Source organism: Tyto alba, unplaced genomic scaffold (genome assembly GCF_018691265.1).
Source record: "Tyto alba isolate M040663 unplaced genomic scaffold, T.alba_DEE_v4.0 Super-Scaffold_27, whole genome shotgun sequence".
NCBI lineage: Eukaryota > Metazoa > Chordata > Aves > Strigiformes > Tytonidae > Tyto > Tyto alba.
Genome location: NW_024881301.1, coordinates 12,692,411 through 12,714,096, shown reverse-complemented (window position 1 = coordinate 12,714,096; position 21,686 = coordinate 12,692,411). Strand labels below are relative to the sequence as shown.

General features: G+C 41.1%; 1 protein-coding gene across 8 annotated transcripts in view; it reads left to right on the top strand.

Annotated features, from left to right (window-relative positions):
• Positions 1-501: 501 nt before the first annotated feature.
• The window catches only part of PPP4R1 (protein phosphatase 4 regulatory subunit 1), a 69,995-nt gene continuing 48,810 nt past the window's right edge, over positions 502-21,686 (top strand). The window contains exons 1-4 of one of the 8 annotated variants that reach the window (XM_042798133.1): positions 785-1,125; positions 1,451-1,495; positions 2,039-2,179; positions 18,728-18,812. In XM_042798133.1, coding sequence (XP_042654067.1) covers positions 18,754-18,812 — 59 coding nt within the window. In that variant the 5' untranslated portion in view covers positions 785-1,125; positions 1,451-1,495; positions 2,039-2,179; positions 18,728-18,753. The other 7 variants (XM_042798131.1, XM_042798132.1, XM_042798130.1 and 4 more) reach the window with 7 other exon arrangements.

The following is a 21,686-nucleotide window of genomic DNA, read 5'->3' as shown; positions in this document are numbered from 1 at the left end:
CATTTTAAAAGATTTTCAGCTACTCTGGCAACAAGAATGACTAGAGAGATTTAATCCTTGTCCAAATTACAAAATAAAAACAACTGTATGATGTTAGCAGCTTACAAGACATGCTGTTAAACATTCAGTTTAAAACAGTTACTAAAATTCCATCCTCTTTTGAAAAAACTGGGCAAAAATAACTTACTTGGCTTTTCTGGGTATTAATAACTTCATAGATTATTACTGAGACAAATATAAGACTGCGGAAGATGCAGGTAAGACGCACAGGTAGCATCAGTCATGGTCCTTTCCTTTACCAAGTGCTCTGGGTATTGGCTAAGTAGAGCATTTGTTTTTCTCCAACATTTCTAATCTTCCAGTTTACAGTGGAAAAATACATCAAAACAGTTAAAATGACAACCACCACCACCGGTGCTGACCATAAGGTACTGCCAACAAAAGAAGAAACCGGTGGGATACCTCTACGCAGACGTACAACCAAACCATTTATTTTTCCAGCTGAAATCCAAATGCACCGCCGCCACGCGGAAAACATCCCGTGTTTTTGAGCCCCGGGTTCCCAGTTGCCAAATCTCGGCAGCTCCCACGAGGAGGGGGCGCCCGCGGGTGGCGTGGCAGCCCCACCGCCGCCGCTTCCCCCGGGTGACCCGAAACCACCCCGGTGGCCCCGCTGACCATCCCCGAGACCCCCTTTCCTCTGGAAGCGACCCCACGCAGCCCACGCGAAGGAGGCGGTGACACCCCACAGCGGCCGGCGAAACGGGGCCTTGCCGGGGTAGGAGCGGGGAGCGCGGCGGTGCCTCGGCTCATCCCGGGCGGCTCCGGGTGTGAGTCAGAGCGAGGGGCGTGGAGGCGCGGCCGCCCGGGCGAGCGAGCGAGGCTCCGCCGGGCGGAGGCGGGGGCAGCGTGTCCGGCCCAGACCCCTCCTCCCGCCTTCCTCCCTCCCTCCCTCCCTCCTCCCTCCTCCCTCCCTGCGCGACTCTCCCGGGGACGCGGGGAGACGCCGCCGGGCCCGGGGCCTGGACTGCGCGGGGCCTGTCCCCTCCCGCCGCCCTCCCTTCACCGCGCGGCCGCGGGGTCAATGTAGCCCGGCACCCCGCAGGGGCCGCAGCAAGATGGCGGGTAGGTAGCGCCCCCCCCTCCCCTTTCCCGCACACGCCGCCTCCCCGGTGAGGCGCCGGCCCTCCTCTTCCCCCCCCCCCCCCCCCCCCCCCTTCCTTTCCCCCCGCCACGGCTTCGGAAGCGCTGCCCGCCGCGGAGAGCGGGGGGCTGCGGGTGGGGTCGAGGAGCACCGGGGCTCAGCGGCGGCGGGGGTGGGCCCCGCGGGCGGGCCGGGTCACGCGTGGCGGGGGGCGGCGAGAGGCGGGGGGGGGGGTTGGGGCGTGGGGTGGGGGCAGTGGGGGTGTTAGCGGTCCGGGCGCGTTGGCACATGGTGCGTCTCCCGCAGATCTGTCGCTGCTCCAGGAGGACCTGCAGGAGGAGATCGACGGATGTGAGTGGGGGCGGCGGCGCGGGGCGTGGGGTGGCTGCCGGGCGAGGAAGTGGCTTCCGCGGGGAGCGCCCACGGTGCATTGTGGGAGGCGGCGGGGAGTTGGGGGGGAGGAGGAGGAGGAGGAGGCTGGGGGGGGGGGGGGGGGGGGAGGAGGCCGTCGTGCTCCGCGCTTCCCTGTGTACATGACACGCACCCGGGCGCGCGTGGGCCAGGCCGGGCTCCGCCGGGCTTTCCCGCGGGGGAGCGGCGGCGGCGGCGCGCAGCGGGGTGCGTTGGGCGGCGGGAAGCGCGCGGGGGCGGGGCGGGGGTTCCGTTAACGGCCGCCGCGGGCGGGAGGGAGGTGTGGCAGCCTGCGGGCCGCCCAGGGGCCTCGTCCCCTCACGGCCTGGGCACGGGGGAGACGCCGCCGGGAGGGGACAGACTTGCCGGGTTGGAGGCTGCAGCGTGTGGGTTGCTCGTTCCTTTTGTATCTATCGATCTATCTCTATTTTTTTTATATATATTTTTTTTGTGTCCTTTCCCCCCCCTCCCCCCCTCCCTCAGGCCCCCTCTTCCCGACCCTGCTGGAGAGATGTGTGGAAAAGAGTTAATGTCAGGGTGCAAATTGCAGAATGTGGCTCTGGTGCAAAATTACTAACTCAGGGGTATGAAGCCTGGCTGGGCAGACTGTAAAATGTTACTCAGGTGAGAAGGTGTCTGTTGGTAATGTCAATACCGAGGGAGCTTCTTGGAAGCAGAGGAGGATAAATTTTGGGCGGAAATTGAAAATGGAGGCGGAGGCAGTTGGTAACGCAGGCGTCTGCCTCACAGCCTGCCGTGGGCGTGCGGACCCTTGTCGCGCTGTCTGAAGGTATTTTGTCTGCCGTGCAGTCTGCACAGTGATCCGCTCACCAGGACTAGATTGCAGGAGAAAAAGCTTTCATTTTATGCCCTATTACATTTTTAGAGCAGTCTTATTTTAACTTTTCAGAATTTTAGCTGCCAATGTTTTACATCTTTTTCAGTTTCGTGATCTGACGTTTAAAAGGCTTTTATTGGGTGCTGCCTTGCACAAAGAGGGAGCCTTTCTCTAAGGCTCTATTTTATTTTTTTTCAATTCTGCTTGCTTGAAATTCAAATTGAGGGCATAGCTGTTTGAAAACTCTGTGTGATTACAAGAGGACTTTTTCAGAAGTGATACGCCTTTAAAAAAAATAATGTATGGTCTTAAATTTCCACTTAGATTACAATTTTTCTTGACAGGAGTTGAAGTAAGATATGAGTGTAGTCATTGGAGAAGTGATTCTGAACCCATGGGTTTCTGGTGATGGTTTGAATGTTATGGTCTTGTCTTTAAAAACTTAATATACGCATGGAGATGCGACTCAATCCGGATGAGAGCATCCTGAAGGGAGGAACCATAGAAATCTAAAAATTTGAAACCTCGTTAAGAATTACTGAGGTTTTGATGGAGGTAGATAAGTGAATAACTCAGGACTTACATGTATTAGTTTAAAACAGGAATCTGTACGAATCAATGTGTGCTGTCTGGACATAGTTCAGTGTCTTTTATGGTTCTAAATTTTGTGTGGTTTTGTTCTTGTGAGGTGGGTTTGAACTAAAGAAAAAGTAACACAGGCTAGGGAGACTGTACCTATCGAGTCAAAAGCACTCTTTCTTCTGCCGTGGCATTTCTTTGAAATAATCATGTTTTGTACCCATGCTCAACAGGTTTTATGCAGTTTGTGAAAGTGTTCCCAGCTGATGCATTGTTTGGGATTACATTTCATGGTAGCACATATGAAACCGGCAATGTCAAAAAAAGACAAAAAGCTACAATTTTTGCCTGTCTGTGACAAGTCTGAACCCCACCCTACAGTACCTCTCTATTGTAAATATTTCAAATATTTACAGCTCTTTTGAGCAGTAGAGTTAGATGCTGGTTTAGAGGTGTGTTGTTGAAGTAGTAATGCAATTGTGAGAAAACTGGAAGTGCTGGCAGCTTTTATGCGTGTGTGATTCTGCCAGCTGCGGTCTTGCTATTAAATGTGCTAAGCTATAGTTAAGGACAAACAAGGAAAAAGATGTGCGGGCATGCCTGTAGTCCTGGTGGTGCCATTTAGGAGGAGAAATTAGGTGAATGTAAGCTAATATGAATTATAAGAAAAGACTGAGATGGGATCAGTTGATTGGCTGTTTTGAAAAGTGAACTGTGTAGTTTTCAATAAATTTTTGCACTTTTAATTGATCTGGTATCAAGCAATAGCAAAATATCTATGAGGTGTGCTAGAGAAACCAAGAATGATTAAGATGAGATGCACGTGTAAAGGTCTGGATTGCACGTCTGAAGCTGGGCCTCTGATTAGGCATATGGTTTAAGACATTTTACTGGATTAAGCGTTCCTTAGTATCAGTGAATCTAGGTTTGATTCTGAATCACAAAATTGTGTTGGTTTCTTTTTTTAGTAATGATAACCTACAATGTGATTCACCATTTTCTAATAAAAGTATAAATGAAAATGAAAGAATCATCAAGGTGACTAATAGATACCTTTTGTTGGTCATGTTTTAATGCAGTAGGAGAATGTCCTGGAGCTGACCAAACAAAATGCACAGTTGCTGCTAAAAGTAATGAACCAAGCATCTGTATATCTTTTTGGATACACAGAGCTGAGAACATCTGTTGTATGATCTTTGTCTTTAAGGTCTCTGGAATTAAGTATTTTACTGAAAAGTTGGAGTTTAATCAACAGATTGTACAATTTGTGCCTCCCCTCATTTATTGTGCCAACTCCTTGGATACTAATTAACCTGAAATATAAACCAGTAAATTATTGTATCTTTGCAGGACTGTTTTAATAGCTGTTTGTAAAAGAAAGTTTACCTTTTCCCAAAGGGAACTTGGTAAATATTTAGGTTAAATGAAACATTCCTAGAATTCAACAGAGTAGTAAATATGCTTCTGGAGTAGTGGGAGACCTTCAGAATATGTGCTGTGGAAGGCATCTATTTAAAAATTGCCATTTGTTTGTTTGTTTGTTTAAGAGGTCAGAGATTAAACCAGAGCTTTTATAAGAAAGGCTTTTAGAGAGTGGTTGATAAACCAGATGGATTGACTTTTAAATAATTAATTTCATCTTTGGTTTACATATCTATTTTGAAATCTTCATATTATTTTCTGCTCTTGGTTGCTTGGTAACCACTGGAAAGCTCTGATTTTTTTTTTTTTTCTTTTTTTCCAGGTTAATGCATACTTTATACCTAATGGTACATTATGCAGATTATTGCTTTTAAGTAGTTACATAGCTTGGCATGTGCTATTTCAGTACTTTTAGCTAATAATTTTGCTTCTGTAGAGATAGCTCCTGATGTCAGAGGCTATGATAATAATTAAAGAAATTCTGGTTCTCCCATATTCATCCAGTGGCTTCCTCTTGTTTGGTAGTTTGAAGTAAGAAAAAAAAAAAAAATCAGTGAACCCCCCCAAATAAATGACATATTATTGCATTTAATTTGTGTGAAGGTGAACCTAACAAGAATCCTTGCATGATATCCATTAAGGCAAAAAAAACACCCAGCCACCCTAAAGGCAATAGGGTGAAAATTCAAAGTGGAAGTCTGCAGAAGACTCCCCATCCCATCTGGCCGTGATAAAGTGGAAAAAATAGGGTAGCAATTTGGTGTCAGCGGGACAGTTACCCATAACACTACTTGGACTATTGGCTTCCTTGATCTTTTGTCTGAAATCTTACAGAGTATATGAAAAGAAGTCAGGGAAAATTTGGCTTTTGTTAAAATCTTTGTTCTGTGCATACAAAATAAAAATAGAATAATATAACTGTGTAAGCTAAGTATAGAACAGAAAAGAAAATAAGCAACAAAAATGATTGAAAAGCAAACACAAGGGTTTGTAGAATTACATATAGCTGATCATAAATAAAATGTTCTTTATGACTCTTCCTAGTCAGTTTGTGTTCCACTCCTGCTCGCCCCTTGGATGTTTCTGAAGATTGAATTGATCTGTACAGATAGATGCAATCAAATGTACCATGATGCTGACTTCTTTCAGTCTGTCCATTGATGTGTGCAGGATGTGTATTCTGAAAAGTAGTGCCATGTGTAATTAGAATTCAGGTTGTGAAAGAACATAGATTTAACTCAGGATTTTAATTGTAATTTAAATTAGGAGAGAGAAGAAATTTTGATCTAATAACTGGTTTAAATACTGTTTTGCATTTGTGCTTTTTGAAAAAAAATGTGTATTATTGGTAACAGACAGTTGCATTTACATACTTTTGGACTGTTGATAGTTGCAAGTACTACCTGCATGCTTTGGTTGTTATGTAGCTTTGGATTTAGATTATGAAGCTTTACCTTTTATCATGTTGAAAAATTGTGATAGTTACCTTTTTCTGTATACTTAGTGTTCAGATGTATTAACTAAAAATGCAGAAAATGGTATTTTAATATTTAAGCATAGTTTAGACAGTTCTAGTTTAGAAATGTTAAATGAGTTTTTATAGATACATACATGTGTGTATATATATATATACATGCCTATGTGTAAAGTTGTTTTCTTTAGCATAAGAGTTTAACCGTATGATTTAAAATTTAATGATAAGATAGTTTTTACAGCTAGCAGATCTACTGTTACTGGTTGGATTTTACTAGTGAATTAAACAGGTCTAAAAATTAAAACCAAAACCAGCCAGTAGCTATGATCTACTATACATCTGGTTTTAGTACTGAGTTCTTTTTTATTGATTGGTAAGGGAGGACAGGTCTTTCTAGCCTCTCCTCCCAGTGGGCTTCTCTGTGAGTGAACCAGTTATTTAGCTGAGCTGAAGAAAATGCTCTGTATATCTGCAGATGTCAAAAGCTGGTTTATCATTGACCATACATTCTTTTGTTTCAGGTGATCAGCAAATCATCTGGTATTAGCAGTGAGCTTGTGTTGGTTGAATGTTTTTAATTAAATTATTCTCTCAGACTTTGTGTAGCACAGAAGTCTCTTCCCAACTAGAAGCTAATTTCAATTTAATTTTTTAGAGATTTTTTTTTTAATGATACTTAAAGTCAAAAAGTGCTTGTTTGTTTGTTTTCTTAATAAACCAGTCTGTATTTCCCTGTTGTGTCAAATCACAATCACAGCTTGACGCTGTGTTGTAGTTCTTGTAGATCTTACTGTCTTGCATTGAATTATACTGGCATACCGTGCATTCAGTATGCTAAAATTCATCTTCCCTTTCCCACAGCTGTACATGGTGACATGAGAAGCTTTTGTATTGTGGTTCCCTTGCCACAGAACAAGAATTAGAAAATTTTGTCATGCTGTCAGTTGTTATGTATAGACTGCAAGTCAGGTCACTACTTAGACTGATTCCAGCTTTGAGTGTAGCTAAATTTTCAATATAATGTTCAGATGCCATATTGTAGTACAGACCTTCGGGTCCCATCAGAATATTGGCTCTGGTGAAAGAGTACTGAGATAGTTTGAGTTACTGGGTTGGCATTTCAGTAGTCTGCAGACATTAAGTCTGCATTGGAAAGGATAACAATAGAAATTAATGGCAGACTTTCTGTAGTGCTTAGAATCAGTTCTATGGTGTGACTGAGATTCTGTTCCATTGAGAACCTAATAACTGATTTTTAATGCTAATGAAGCATACTTGCTAAGTCTGTTGTTTCCCCTGGAGATCAGGTTTTAATTCTCCTGACTCTTCAGTTCATTTCTTTGTCTTTTAATGTGGTGATTGACCCTCATAGAAACTGGGAGACTCAGGTGGATTGCTGTGTCCCCATGGAATTCTGTTTTTAGAGGTCTCAGGTGGATAATGGTTAATCTCTTTTTCTCAAGCAACCTCTTAGGATCCTAGAGAGAAGGAGATGATGTGAGGAAAGGATTGTGCTTGATTTGATATAGGCTAATGAACCTTCCTCATGCAGCTGCACGTTTCCTCCATTACACCTAGCAGAATATTGAAGAAGGGGTAGTTTTCTAGGCTTTCAGCTTCCCAAGGCCAGTAGCATCACTTCTGATGTGGAAATGTGCTTTTTGCCAGCCACTTTTTATGTTCGGGAGCTTCAATTAAAGTTGCCAGCTCTTTTTTTTTTTTTTTTTTTTTTTTTTTAATTTGTCTTTATCTCTTTCTATATCTTCTATCTATAATATCTTCAGGTATTCTTCTATTTCTCCCTTTCTCTGCCACTTGGAGGAAGAGAACTAAAAGGGGAAGGAGGGAACAAGTCAGGAAAGAGCTGAAAATTTAAAAAAATCTTACGATAGAGTGAAAACCTTGGTGTTCATGCCATTGTTTCTGACTACTGACCTATTGTGGAGGTGGCAGACCACAGTGTGTTGAAGATAAAATGCCTTTCTTTCCTGTGTGTGTCTTTTGCTGCTAGGACTTACCCACTCCATAGGGCAGGAAGTTTTCATTGTAAGAGTAGTAGCTGCAGGAGATGGCTTCTAACAGAACTGGATGAAAGGATAGCTTCTGCTTTGAAAGCTGGAGTAACAATGCAGTTTTTGGAAAAGGGAGGCAGGGACAGCCACCCCTAGAGGAACCCAGAGCATCAAGGCTTCTCTCTGCTTTAGAAGGTATAGCATAAGAAAAATTGATGTGGCTTTTTCTTGGTTTGGATGGGATGCTGTGGTTCTCTCTGGCAATAGGGTGTTAAAATCCTGTCCAGTGGGTAAGCTGAACGAAATGTCAAAATACATTTGTGAAGGGCGATCATTCACAACAGCAGAATGACGGCACTGAGAGTTGAGATTACTGGTTTGGTGTTTTGTTTTTTTTTTTTTTTAACTGTTTTTAAGGTAAAGAAAAATGAAAGACAAGTGGTACAATAAATGTGCATTATACTGCAATACAGTTTCCCTAAAAGCTAAATATATTAATGTATAAAAGTGACATTCTATATGAGTGATAATGCAGACTGTTGGAGAGTTTTTCTCTGATAAACAAGTCTGCTTAGGTATTTTTTCTGTCTTGTTGCCATAGTGCCTGAACTGTTCCCAAATATTTGAATGGAAGAGAGACCACCTTTTCCTTCCTCTATAGCCTGCAGGAGGAATAGCTTGATTAGTCTGTAAGGGATACTTGCTTGTATGTATGTTTTATTAGAGGAAACTGTTTTAAATAACATTGACGTTAACACCCATGACTGCTCTTAGTTTCTCTGAGTGAATCCACTGCATTCTGCACTGCTCAATCTTCTCTTATAGACCAGTTTTATACCTTAGACTGAGCACAGACAGGAAAAGTGTGGGGAGTTGCAGAAGGAAGAAAAGTCTGAAGAGTTACAGAAAGAATTTCTGTATAGCACCAAGAGTTTTGAATGTTGTCAAACAACATCTCAGGAGCATTGTCTGGGGTTTAAATAGAGAGAGAAGTACAGTTAGGAAGTTCAAAGTGATTTGTGTTGCAAAGCCGTCTTTTATAGATTTATGCATGTACTAGTCTCTGCAATGTTTAGCCCAAGTAACTGTATTTCAGTTACTGTGATTGAACCAGTCAGAGCAGCTGCACAGTGGAGCAACACTTGATTCAGGTGGAGCAGTTGGGTTAGTGACTGACATAACTCATGGTGTCACATCAGCATTGCAAATCTAGAACAAGCCTTTGGAACATTTGAGCTTCAACTGCTTGCTTCATAATGCTATCCCTCCCAGTTATTCCAAGGTTAAAGCATATGTAGTTTGAACTTGATGTTTTAGCATATACCAGATACCCAGTTGGGGGACAGAACTTGAGCATGGCCCCAAGCACAGTGTATGCATGTGTCGTGTCATGATCAGAACAGGGAAGGACATCTTGGTTGAAGATGGAAGTGGGATTCTCTTTAGAGTGCTACAAGAATCAGTCATGGAGTCAATCAAAAACCCCACAAGCAGAAGTGCTCTGCAGAGAGAGGGTGGGTACCTTTCTTTGACTGTAAGGAACTTGTAGAGGACAAAAAAAGCACCTTAGAGGAACTTCTTGCTTGCACTACCTGACTTCTGCTTCGCTTCAGCCTCATTCCAAAATTCTTGATTGTATGCACTTGTTTGGAAGGGGTAAAATGTAGAGACTTAAATAGCAGGGAACTTGAGTACCATGGTGATGGGTGTGACATGCTCCCAACAGGAAATTGGTGGACAAAATATAAACAGTTGATTGTTTTAACTGGTAGCTTGGATGTCCTTCTCTTTGTTTTAATTTCCTCTGGACCAGCTTTTGTTGCAGGTCAAACTGTTAACCAGTAGAAGGTACCTTCTGCTGTTGTGCAAATAAGAGACTAGTGAGAAAAAGGAGATAGAACTGTTCATTTGTTTCTGAGCAAATCATCATTTTCAGTGCAGTTTCTGTATGCCTGGAAGAGACAAACTTGTCTGTAGCTGCACCTGTCCTCATTGCTTAAGAATTTTATATCACCCCTTGTTTCCTCTCATGCTTGATAAGAAATGCAACTCATTTGCTATGCTTGATAACGGTATCTTTTTTTGAAGGTCTTTGCTAAATGAAAATATGCTCTTAGTCCGTTATGTTTAGTTTAGTGGGTTTTCTAAATTTGCTGTGCCATACTTGTGTAAGTTCTGTGTGTAAGCAGCTGCTGATTTTGATTCCTGCATCTGTCTTTCATCTGCTAGATGCTTCCCCCTCCTCCCAAGCCTGTACCAAAGCTTTAATTTAAAGGGTTTGCTCTGTCTGTGCTTCAAGATTTAGCAAGCTCTGCTATGAAAGTGCTACATAGGGGCTAATGTGGTAAGCCTTGCTGCTAGCACAGCAGCTTTGCATCAGAGCCACTTTGCATTTCCCCCTTCTTTCTTGCTCCTACCACTCTGCTCCTTCTCCCTCACCCCCAAAGCAATCCCACCAGACTTGGAGTGCAGACAACAAAGTCTGTGAATACAGGTGTGGTAACTTCACATTCATAAGAGGCTCAAGGTGAATAGTCCTCCCATGTTTGAAGGGGAAATTTAGGGGAGAGATGGAGAACAGGAAGTGTGTTTCTTATTTCTGCTAATATGATGGAAGGACTGGAATTCAAGATGATCACTTGTGGATCCCTTTTATGCTTCTGTTCAGCTGTTTTGTAATTTTGCTGAGTAAAATCACACACTGTTCAAACTTAAATTTTTCTCTGAAAACATTTGCAATTGCAGGGTAAACCTGTGGCATCTCAGTTGCATTTTCTGTCTCAGACTACAGCAGGAAAACAGAGATAGTAGATTTTAAGTGCCTCTTGGAAAAATAAGCTTCCACTTTGTAATGGTGAGATCTATGACCACCAGTGAGTGATATGTGGATTGGGCAAGTAGTGTGGTGGAATTCAGCATGACAGACACATTTTTGTAATATTTGTGTAACTGTTGGTTAATATTACTGAAGCAGTGCAGTAAATTTGTGGTAGCAAATTAGGCTGAAGTAGCACGATTGATGCTTTGGTCTGTCACATCACTGTGGAACCAAAGCTGGAATATAATGTAGTATAAAAGGGTAAGAGTAATGAGCTTCCAGCTATGGACAAATATAGATGAGATGGATTTCTCTTTGCAGAACATCAAGATGTGAAATTATATTTCCTATAGAAAATGAGATGGAAATGAATGTATTTACAATATGGAAGGGCTGATAATGCTACTTGTGTTCTGTGGAAATCTGACTGTAAGGTGAATTTATTCTTTCATGGCATAGAGGGCAGTAACTTAAAACAAAACTTGCTGCTCTTATTTTGTGATTACGATATAAAATGTTTGGGCTCGTAGAACTACTATTTTTGCTTTATAATTAAACAGAAAAATTACTTGTTTGGACAGCAGAATAGAACTAGGTCCTTTCTGCATATAAGTGCTGTATTAACTTGAACATCCTTGTGGTAACAATTGATGTAGAGCATAGTAAATAGCCAGTACTACAGTTGAATAAAAATTAGTCCATTTTACTAGATGTATTTGTAGTAACTGCCATAGACTTCTTAATAGATCTTCAGAATGCTTTGGGAATGCAGAGATAAAAAGAACTGTAATATTAATTGCAAATCCTGAATCTTTAAAATTGTTTGTTGCTCAGCTTTCAGAAATGAAAATTGCTCATTTTTAGAATACCTGTCATCTTGTTACTGAGTTTCCATTCCAAAATGAAGGAGGCTATGTTTCTGCCATGGACCCCATGTCAAATACAAAAGAACAAAAAGAATACATGTAGACCTTGCTACTCAGCAGTTTATGACAAAGAGTTGTTCATGCATTATTAAATAAAAGAAGAATAGTAGCTATTTTTTCAGACATGATCTTGTGCCCCTGTCTGTAAAAGATATAATATGATCAGGATCAGATAAGGAAGGCCGAAGCCCTGATAGAATTAAATCTGGCCAGGGATGTCAAGGGCAGCAAGAAAAGCTTCTATAGGTACATTGATGATAAAAAGAAGACTAGGGACAATGTGGGCCCGCACCGGAAGGAAACGGGAGACCTGAGTATCCGGGATATGGAGAAGGCTGTGGTACTCAATGACTTTTTTGCTTCAGTCTTACTGGCAAGTGCTCCAGCCACACTGCTTAAGTCACAGAATGCAAAGGCAGGGACTGGGAGAATGAAGAACCTCCTGCTGTAGGATTATATCATGTTCAAGACCATCTAAGGAACCTGAAGGCACATATGTCCATGGGACCTGATGAGATACATCTGCAGGTCCTGAGGGAACTGGCAGGTGAGGTGGCTAAACCACTATCCATCATATTTGAAAAATCATGGTAATCTGGTGAAGTTCCTGCTGATTAGAAAAGGGGAAACATAACCCCCATTTTTAAAAAGTGAAAAAAGGAAGACCAGGGGAACTACAGGCCAGTCGGTCTCACCTCTGTGCCTGGCAAGATCATGGAGTGGATCCTCCTGGAAACTGTGCTAGGACACTTGGAAAATAAGGAGGTAATTGGGCACAGCCAACATGGCTTCTCTAAGGGCAAATTGTGCCTGACAAATTTGATGACCCTCTGATAGGTTTACAGTGTTGGTGGATAAGGGAAGAGCAAGTTATGTCATCTACCTGGACTTGTGCAAAGCATTTGACGCTGTCCCACACGATATCCTCGTCTCTAAATTGGAGAGACATGGACTTGGCAGATGGACCACTCAGTGGATGGTTGCCCTCAAAGAGTTGCAGTCAATGGCTTGATGTCCAAGTGGAGAGGAGTGACGAGTGGTGTTCCTAAGGGGTCGGTATTGGGACTGGTGCTGTTTAACATCTTTGTTGGCAACATGGACAATGGGATTGAGTGCACCTTCAGCAAGTTTGCCGACGACACCCAGCTGTGTGGTGCGGTCAGTATACTGGAGGGAAGGGATGCCATCCAGAGGGAACTGGGCAGGCTTGAGAAGTGGGCCTGTGCAGACTTCATGAGCTTCAACAAGGCCAAGTGCAAGGTCCTGCACATGGGTTGTGGCAATCCCAAGCAGAAATAGAGGCTGGGTGATGAGTGGATTGAGAGCAGCCCTGCAGAGAAGGACTTGGGGGTATTAGTGGATGGAAAACTGTCTGTGAGCCAGCAATGTGTGCTCACAGCCCAGAAAGCCAACCATATCCTGGGCTGCATCAAGAGAAGTGTGACCAGCAGGTTGAGGAACGTGAGACCCCACCTGGAGTACTGTATCCAGCTCTGGGGCCCTCTGACATAAGAACAACATGGACCTGCTCAAGCTGGTCCAGAGGAGGCCATGAAGAAGGTGATAAGGGGTCTGGAGCACCTCCCCTGTGAGGACAGGTGGAGAGAGTTGGGGTTGTTCAGTCTGGAGGAGAGAAGGCTCTGGGAGACCTTACAGCGACCTTCGAGTACTTAGAGGAGGCCTACAGGAAAGATGGGGAGGGACTCTATCAGGGAGTGTAGGGATGAGAGGTAGCGGTTTTGAAATGAAAGAGAGTAGATTTAGATTAGATGTAAGGAAGAAATGCTTCACAGTGAGGGTGGTGAGACACTGGCACAGGTTGCCCAGAGAAGCTGTGGCTGCCTCCTCCCTGGAAGTGTTCAAGGCCAGGTTGGATGAGGCTTTGAGCAGCTTGATCAAGTGAAAGATGTTCCTTCTTACAACAAGGGGGTTGGAACTAGATAATCTTTTAGGTCTCTTTCAATGCAAACCATTCTATGATTCAGTGATCAAGATCTTTGTGAAAGATTCTATGAAGACGAGATATGTAGTAGAAAAATAAGCTCACTTGAAAATTGGCCTATAAACTACAGTTTTATAAGGGGCTCCATTTTTAATGGACTTCTCTTTTGTTGTTGTATGCTCGACAAAGCCTGTCAGTGGTTGACTAAGCACCTCTAAACATAGTCGCTCATCAGTTTGCTGTATGGTCCATGTTAGTTAATTGTGGCAAGTAATTGTTGTATCCTTGCCATAAACCAGGAGAACTTAAAGGGGGGGGTGTTACCATATTCTTGGTACACTATGGACTAGATGTAAGATGGAGAGGCAAGCTTTAACAACTTCTACAAAAAGCAGTCAAACATGATTGGACAGGAAAGTGGAGATGTAGAGAAGAGGAATTACTTGGCTTGTGTCATTCAACAGGTCAGTGATAGATACTGAAACAAAATCTAGTGCTTAATTTGTTATGAGATGCTGCCTTGTGTTTGGTAATAGTAGTGTAGAGTTTTGAAGAGAAGTTTGTAAACTACTTAGTCTAGATAAATTAATGTATTTATTAATTTTTGTGTGCTTTGGTGCTTATATGGACAGAAAGTAGGGGCACTGTGATTTGTTTTCACACTGTTGTCCAATTATTGTTCTTCCCCCCCCCATCACCACTAGTGAATATAAACTGCTGGGATAAGGTGTTTTTATAGAAGCTCCTGATTTCTTAGGTCTACTTCTTTTGCATGTTGATGTGAACATGTAAGACCAGATTAAAAGGTACCTAGGCACTTAACTTGCATTAGTTTTCATTGGTGTCTTGTAGCTTAGATGTCTTCTGAGCGTTTGGTCTGGATTTATTTCTCCTGGTTTGAAAAAGTGGAGAAAATAAGAAAAATTACCTATTGTTTTTCTGCAGCTGGAAAGTAATGTGTCCCTCTTGCCTGGCCTACATTCTGAAGTGGGAATGAATCTGTATATTCTGCATTTGAACTAGTCAAGACTTGTACTGGTTTTGGCTGGGATAGAGTTAAAATTCTTCGTAGCAGCTTGTATGGAGCATGTTTTGGATTTGTGCTGAAACTCATGTTGATAACACAGGGATGTTTCAGTTACTGCTGAACAGTGCTTACAGAGTGTCAAGGCCTTTTCCACTCTTCACAGGGCTCCACCAGCCAGCAGGTTGGAGGTGTACAAAGTAGCCCCATACAAGCTACTATGAAGAATTTTAACTCTACCCCAGCCAAATCCAGTACACTTGTGTTCAGGGCTGCTTTTTGCATTTGTAAAATTTACAGAAGGTCCTGTGGTACTTGGGCAAAGTTGGACGGAAAGCAGAGAAGGGCTGAAGAGGCAGTATTCAGTTAACAGCTTTTTTGATAGCTTTTTTGGAATAACCTTTAGAGTGTAGAGAATCTCAAAATGTCTTGGTTTATTGAATAATGCAAAGTATGCTCTTTATGCATTTTAGATGAGGAGTGGTTAGATTGTTGGCGAGAAGTATTTGGAGCAAGTTAAAGACACACCCACTTGACAGGCTTTGTTAAAATGTAAATTTACTGGACTGATGCCTCTTCACTTGGATTGATGTCTTGATGTTTAAAGTGAAAATGAATATGTAAGATAACTGTAACAGTACTTTAATAGTACTATAAACTGTTCATGTACTGATTGATTTATTTTTATCACTCTTCTCTTCCTTGTTGGTATTAGCGTTGTGTTTATCAGAATGCTGCCGTTTGAATTATCTCTTCTGTGACTATGAGCTGAGATGCTGGAATTATTTAAATAATAAATGTTGCTCATTATCAGTAACATCCTTACATCAAGCCTAATGTAGTGCTAAACTTAATTTTACAATGCACAAACACAACAGAGTGAAATCCACACACTTTACTTTCTGTTTGAACTAGTAGGAGACATCAAACAGATAAATTGTAAGCAGCTGCTCCTATTTTTATCATTGATATTCACATCTGATACAGAGTGGATTTAGCAGTTTGGTTGACTTAACTGGTTTGATGAGGCAAAAATCAGAACATTCAGTTCACTGAATCAGAGCCATTAGATATCTGGTCAACTCTGCATGTTTATGTGTTAAGACATACAGAGTGAGCAGTCACCATGTTCTGCACTAAGATGTCGTCTACATTGGACCAATCACTGTAGGAGCATTAGGAGAGTATTAATGTAGAGGGCAAAGAGAGGAACATGAAATGTAAAATTGAGGTTGAGAGGAGAGAAACGGAGGAAGTAAAACTAGTGGTTGTTGATATAATGGTCATTTTTTTATTTCATGTATTTGATAGCTAAATAAAAATAATTTTATTGGTGAAAATAATTATGTTGGTATCTTGACATAGTTTCTTCAATTTATGCTTTTAAATTTATAGTATGATCAGGCAACTTTAAAATAGGAAAATAGCACCCTTTCAAAATTAATTTCACTGAATAACAGTGTGATAGTTTTTTCCACCAGTTGTTTATGTCGCAACTTAACTGTATTAATTGAAGTTGTGTAGTTTAGAAATTGTGCTGAGTGCAGTGGTTTAGCTCCCTAGTGAAGGGTGCAATTATAATGATACCAAAAAAAAAAAAATGCAATTAATTTCCTGAAATGAGGAGTATCTTTGTAACTAACTTCATGTGTGGATGCTGCAAAATGTGTTTGCTGCTTCAAAGTATGTCTTCAGTCCTCTGTCCCCTAACAGCAGGAGCTTGCATGCAACAAAATGTTCCTCAGAGGAATGATTAAGGACTTTGGGTTTGCCTCATTTGGAGACTGAGGGGCAACCTCATTGCTCTCTGCAGCTTCCTGAGGAGGGGACGGGGAGGGGGAGGTGCTGAGCTCTTCTCCCTGGGATCCAGTGACAGGACGTGGGAATGGTTCAAAGATGTATCAGTCAGGGGAGGTTTAGACTTGACATTAGGAAGCATTTCTTTACCAAGAGGGTGGTCAAACCCTGAAACAGACTTCCTAGAGAGGTGGTTGATGCTCCAAGCTTGTCAGTGTTTAAGGGGCCTTTGGATCTTTTGGTCAGTCCTGAAGTGGTCAGGCAGTTGGACTAGATGATGGTTGTAGTTACCTTCAACTGAAATAGTCTATTCTGAAAAGACTGGTCTGTGTTACCTTCAACTGAAATAGTCTATTCTGAAAAGACTGGTCTGTGTAAGAATGGTGCATGGCATGACACAGGAAAACTTCTGGTTTCGATTGTATTGATGGGTTGAATTAAATACCTATGAGCCTATCAAAGGATGTAGCCTGTTCCATGTTAACTTAACCTGACATAAAATCATGCCTTGCATCATGAGTGCATTTTTACCCTCTCCCTACCTTTCCTGTTAAAATAAATCTGATTCTTGAAAAAAACCCCCAAACCAACCAAACAAAAAAACCCCCAAACCAACCAAACAAAAAAACCCCCAAAACAAACAAACAAAACCCCCCAAAGCAAGCAAACAAAAAACCCCCAACCAAATCCAAACCAAACACAGGTTTGAAACAGTTGTGTAAACCTGGGGTTGCCAAGCGCTTCCCCTTTGTGCTGCAATAGCTTTCTGCAGCTGACCTTTCCTTTGGGCCTTCCCTTCCTCCCCCCACAGTTTGTTATCCTCTACCTTAGGTATATCCAAGAATATTATTTCCTCTCCTCAAATTGCTCTTCCATCTACTTTGTCTCAAAGCTCCTTGCACACTTTCTTCCTTGCCCCTATCTCCCAGATTCTTCTTATGCACTTGCTCTTTTCCCATGACGACTTCATTTGATTTCTGGAAAAGATTTCATGTCCTATCAGCAACTGCAGAATTTGGACCCTTCTCCAGGGATGGGATTTATTTATCTCCATTGATTCTCTACCTAGAAAATGGAAGTAGTAGTTTATTGGTGAAGGGATTCTGTTAACTCAGTTTAGATCTAAAAATATTACTCTTCTAGAGAAGCTTGGTGTTAAGTCTTTTGACGTTTGAAGTATATTAAGGAAGACATTCAGAAAATGATGGTTGCTTGTGTATTCTGAATGTTGAAGGTAATGATACAATGTCTGATAACCAATCTATGTAACCTAATATAATTGTGTGGGAGGTAAGAGGAGTATAGTCTTTTTTCATTCCCCTATAGAGTTCATTTAAAAAAACCCTCATTGTTAGACTTCTAGATCTGTCTGTCTTCTGTCCATCTCTATTCGCCAGTTTTCAAAAGGCTTTTCAGAGAAACTTGGCTAGCCTGAAGAATAGTTGTAGTGTACTGTAGTGTTGTATTTTCAGGGGTAAAGCAGGTGACCTGAGCTTGTTCTTGCAAATAAATGATTGCATTTGCAGGCTAAGGTATGTGTTTGTTATGGGACTGGGGTTTTGAACAGTTTAGAGGGCATATGGAACTTAAAAAAGGTGGTAGCTCAAATCCTAATTCTTCAAATAGCTCTGCAGAGCAGGGATGGACCCCTTTTCTACTTCATTGTAGTTCCATGTTGATAAAGGTGTCTGTTTATATTAAGTTCCCTATTGATGTGCTGGTTAATAATGCTGCAATAGGTGAGTTGTGTCTATTTTATTTGGTAGTTGAATACAGCAACACACAACTGAACTTTTTAACATGCTTAATTTAAACTTTTTAAGAAAACTGCCTTTTTTTTTTTTTTTTTTTTATTGTTCTGTTAGGTGATGGTGTATTAACTCTTTATCTCTGGGCTAATTGCAGCTATGGTTGTAGTCTATGTGTCCTCAAAAAGCTAACTTTAGAATTAACTAGAAGTCATTTGCTTGTTTAAAAATATAAGGTATAAAACTATTGTTTGTCAGCTAAGATTATCATGAACCTTGGACGTTTAGTGAAACTTCATATTTGGGAATTTAGAGAAGATGACCCAGAATTCATTTAGTGCAATTTAGATGTCATAAATAACTCTTGTATAGAACAGGCTTTAAGGGGGTTATGGAAAGCGAGGGGGAATGCTATAGTGCGGTTAGTAAATATGTTGTCAGTGGGACCTTGCCTAGACTTCTGTATTTCAGACCAACAACAGACATCATTTTAGTGTTAAACTACTGTGATTATAAGGAATATTTCTGATGTCTCTGATAGTTGGTGTGGATGACTACAGCTCAGAGTCTGATGTGATTATTATACCTTCAGCCCTGGACTTTGTCTCACAAGATGAAATGTTGACGCCTTTGGGAAGACTGGACAAGTACGCTGCAAGTGAGAACATATTTAACAGGTATGATTTTTAAATGTCCTGTCTGGCTAATGATCTACAAGCTATTAATCTGATTAAAATCTGACTGCAGTTAATTTCCGTGAAATAATTCAAAAAACCCAACAACTCTACAAAATTCTTCAGTTTCCACTCCTCCTCCTGTTTGCTGATACTCCTACTTACAGAGAGCAAAATACTAATAATAGAAAAACATTTGCTTACCTTTTTGAGCAAATGTAGTTCAGGACTTCTTGAATTTTTTCATTAATTGGACCACATCCTTTTAGTTTTTTTGTGGATGCTAAAATTCCTGTTGACACAGGACTAGTAGATAATAAACCGTATCCATAACTCTGTGTAGAAGGTGACTTCATGAAAGGGTAGTGAACAGCACTGTAGATTGTCAGACGAAGCCAGGATCATTCTTATCCATAGTTTACAGTTTGGGTATCCTTGCTTCTGGTTATTCAAAATGGGAAACTGCTGAAAAGAAAGTCTTGCCCAGTTAATACTGTGGTCTGCATTTTCCCCTTTGTACATCTGTAATGGCAGTGAGCTAGATTTTTCATTTAAGAGCACTGGTATTGTAGTATACTTCAGACAGACATGTACCCCCCACCCTATCCCCTGCACACAGAAAATCTGCAATGGAATGAAGAAATTCAAAACCAGCATTTATTTTAATTGTAACTGTAAACAGCTATGAGGTCACAGAAGTGTATAAAATATGTTAAGATTGAGGTTTTCTGGAGCTTTATTTTAATGTAGCTTCGTTTGGACTCCAAGTAAATCTTTACTAAAGCATGTTTGCTTTTATCTTGAATTCTTTAGTAGTATGCAGAAGATAAGTCTATGATCAACCACCCTGTAGGTTAGCCTCTATTTGATTGGCTATGGCCTGAGTTCTGTAAGATCTTAGCCCTGTGCTTAACTTTGGTTACGTGAAGTATGCTTGAAATTCCATATTACATGTATGAACATACCCCTGTTTGGAAGGTTTTCAGTCTGATTGAACTGAAGCTAACAATTATAGATTGGTTTCTCTTATAACCTGCATGAATTAGTTCTGAAATGCTTGATTTTAAAGTTTTCTGTTTTCCTGAAATACAAAGTTTGTGGTATTTTACAATTTGAGATGAAATCAGCAATTTGCCAACCAGGAGAGAGCTGTGTGTTTGACTTGTCATGGCGGGGGGGGGGGGGGGGGGGAAGGGGACCCTTTAGGGCTGTAGGTGACAATTGTATAATAAAAGCTGGTATGGAGAAGAACGAACTCAGAAACCCAATCTGTGTGACTTGAATTTTAAACCAGTATAGTGGTCCTAATACTTTACTTGCCTGTTTAAGAAAAAAACTCTCTCTCTGAGTCTCTCAGTATGTATTGCATGGGGTGTGGGGCATACATAAACTTGAAATCTTTTTGATGATGCTGTCCAGCTTTATGCATCTTGTGCTTGCCTGTGCTTTTCTGTGGGGTAGATGGCTGGAGTAACTATAGTTTTCCCTGGGTTTTTTTGTGTTTGCTTGTTTGGGAGTTTTTTGCTGGTATAAACATGTTGTTTAATCCTGGCGCTCTATGTAGGCCTACTGTTTTATGTAGCATAAGAAAATATGGGAAATAGCATATGATAGCCAATAGTGATATAACTGTGAGTAGCAATTATATCATGACAAGTAATAGTAACTACTGCAGGCAGTTTGTGATGATTCAGCATTAGTCAGTCTCAGGAGTAATTGGAGAGATTTTTGCTAGACAGATGAACTGGAGCATTTCATGGAGAAAAGGTAAGAAAAGGTAACAATTTAAGTGTAATCTAATTTATATATCTTAGTATAGTATAATCACATCCAATTACTTATGTGTAGTTTAACATTATATTATGAATGATTTGTTAATGTTTTGGTTGTTTCTGTGACCTTGAACCTGCATTTCTGTGGAAGCTTCAAGCTATAGATGTCCAAGCCCTTGAAATATAATCATTGAGCTTGGATAAATTAGGGTATGATTTTTTTCTTCTTAGTGGATAAATTTGCATTTAGTGTGTTTGTTTTTGGAAAAAAAAATCTTTACTTTTATTTCTCTTCACATTTGTTTTTATTGACATTTTCTATCTGATTAGTCATCTACATATGTATCATATTTTCAGTATGTGATTATATTGAATGATTAAAGTGAAGTGATTTTTAACAATTACTACAAAAGCCTAGTCTCCTTTGTGTGGAATCCTTGGGTACTCATGATTTCTCAGCTGGTGTCTGAAGGCCAAAGCCAGTTGCTCTGAGATGGAAATGGATCCATGTCTACATTCTAAGAAATTTTAGCAGATCGGACTTGGAACTTGCAAATGGGAATTGCTTCCTAATTTAAATATGTATGATTTTTAACAGGATGAACTGAAAAAAACCAAGGTAGAGAATCTTTTAACAGCTTCCCAAATGATGGAAGGAGTTTCTGTGTGACAATTTTTGGCATGTTATGGTCTATATCCTCACTGTTTGAAGCATTGCTGATCACAGATGTTGTCTTGGTCTGTGAGACTGGAGGGGAACCCGACAATTATTACAATAAGTGACCACTCTTGTATATGAAAACCAAGACAAGTGGGACTGGGGTTATGGTTTTGTTAACAAAGAGTCAGCTTCCAGACTAGATTTGAGAAGCATCTCTAGCATATGCCTTAATAATCCAGTATCATATTGCAGCAAGAGTAGATGCCAAGCCGAAAACCAAGACTATCACCCTGAAACACAAGGTGTCCTTATGTCTGGTAGCACTGGGGTGTGTGTGTGCATGCATGGATGAAGATTCCCTTTTACTATTTGCTTTAAAAAAAAATTGCTGGTACAGATTGGAGCATAGCTTCTGTCTCTTCTAATTTTAACAGTCCTTTGTGG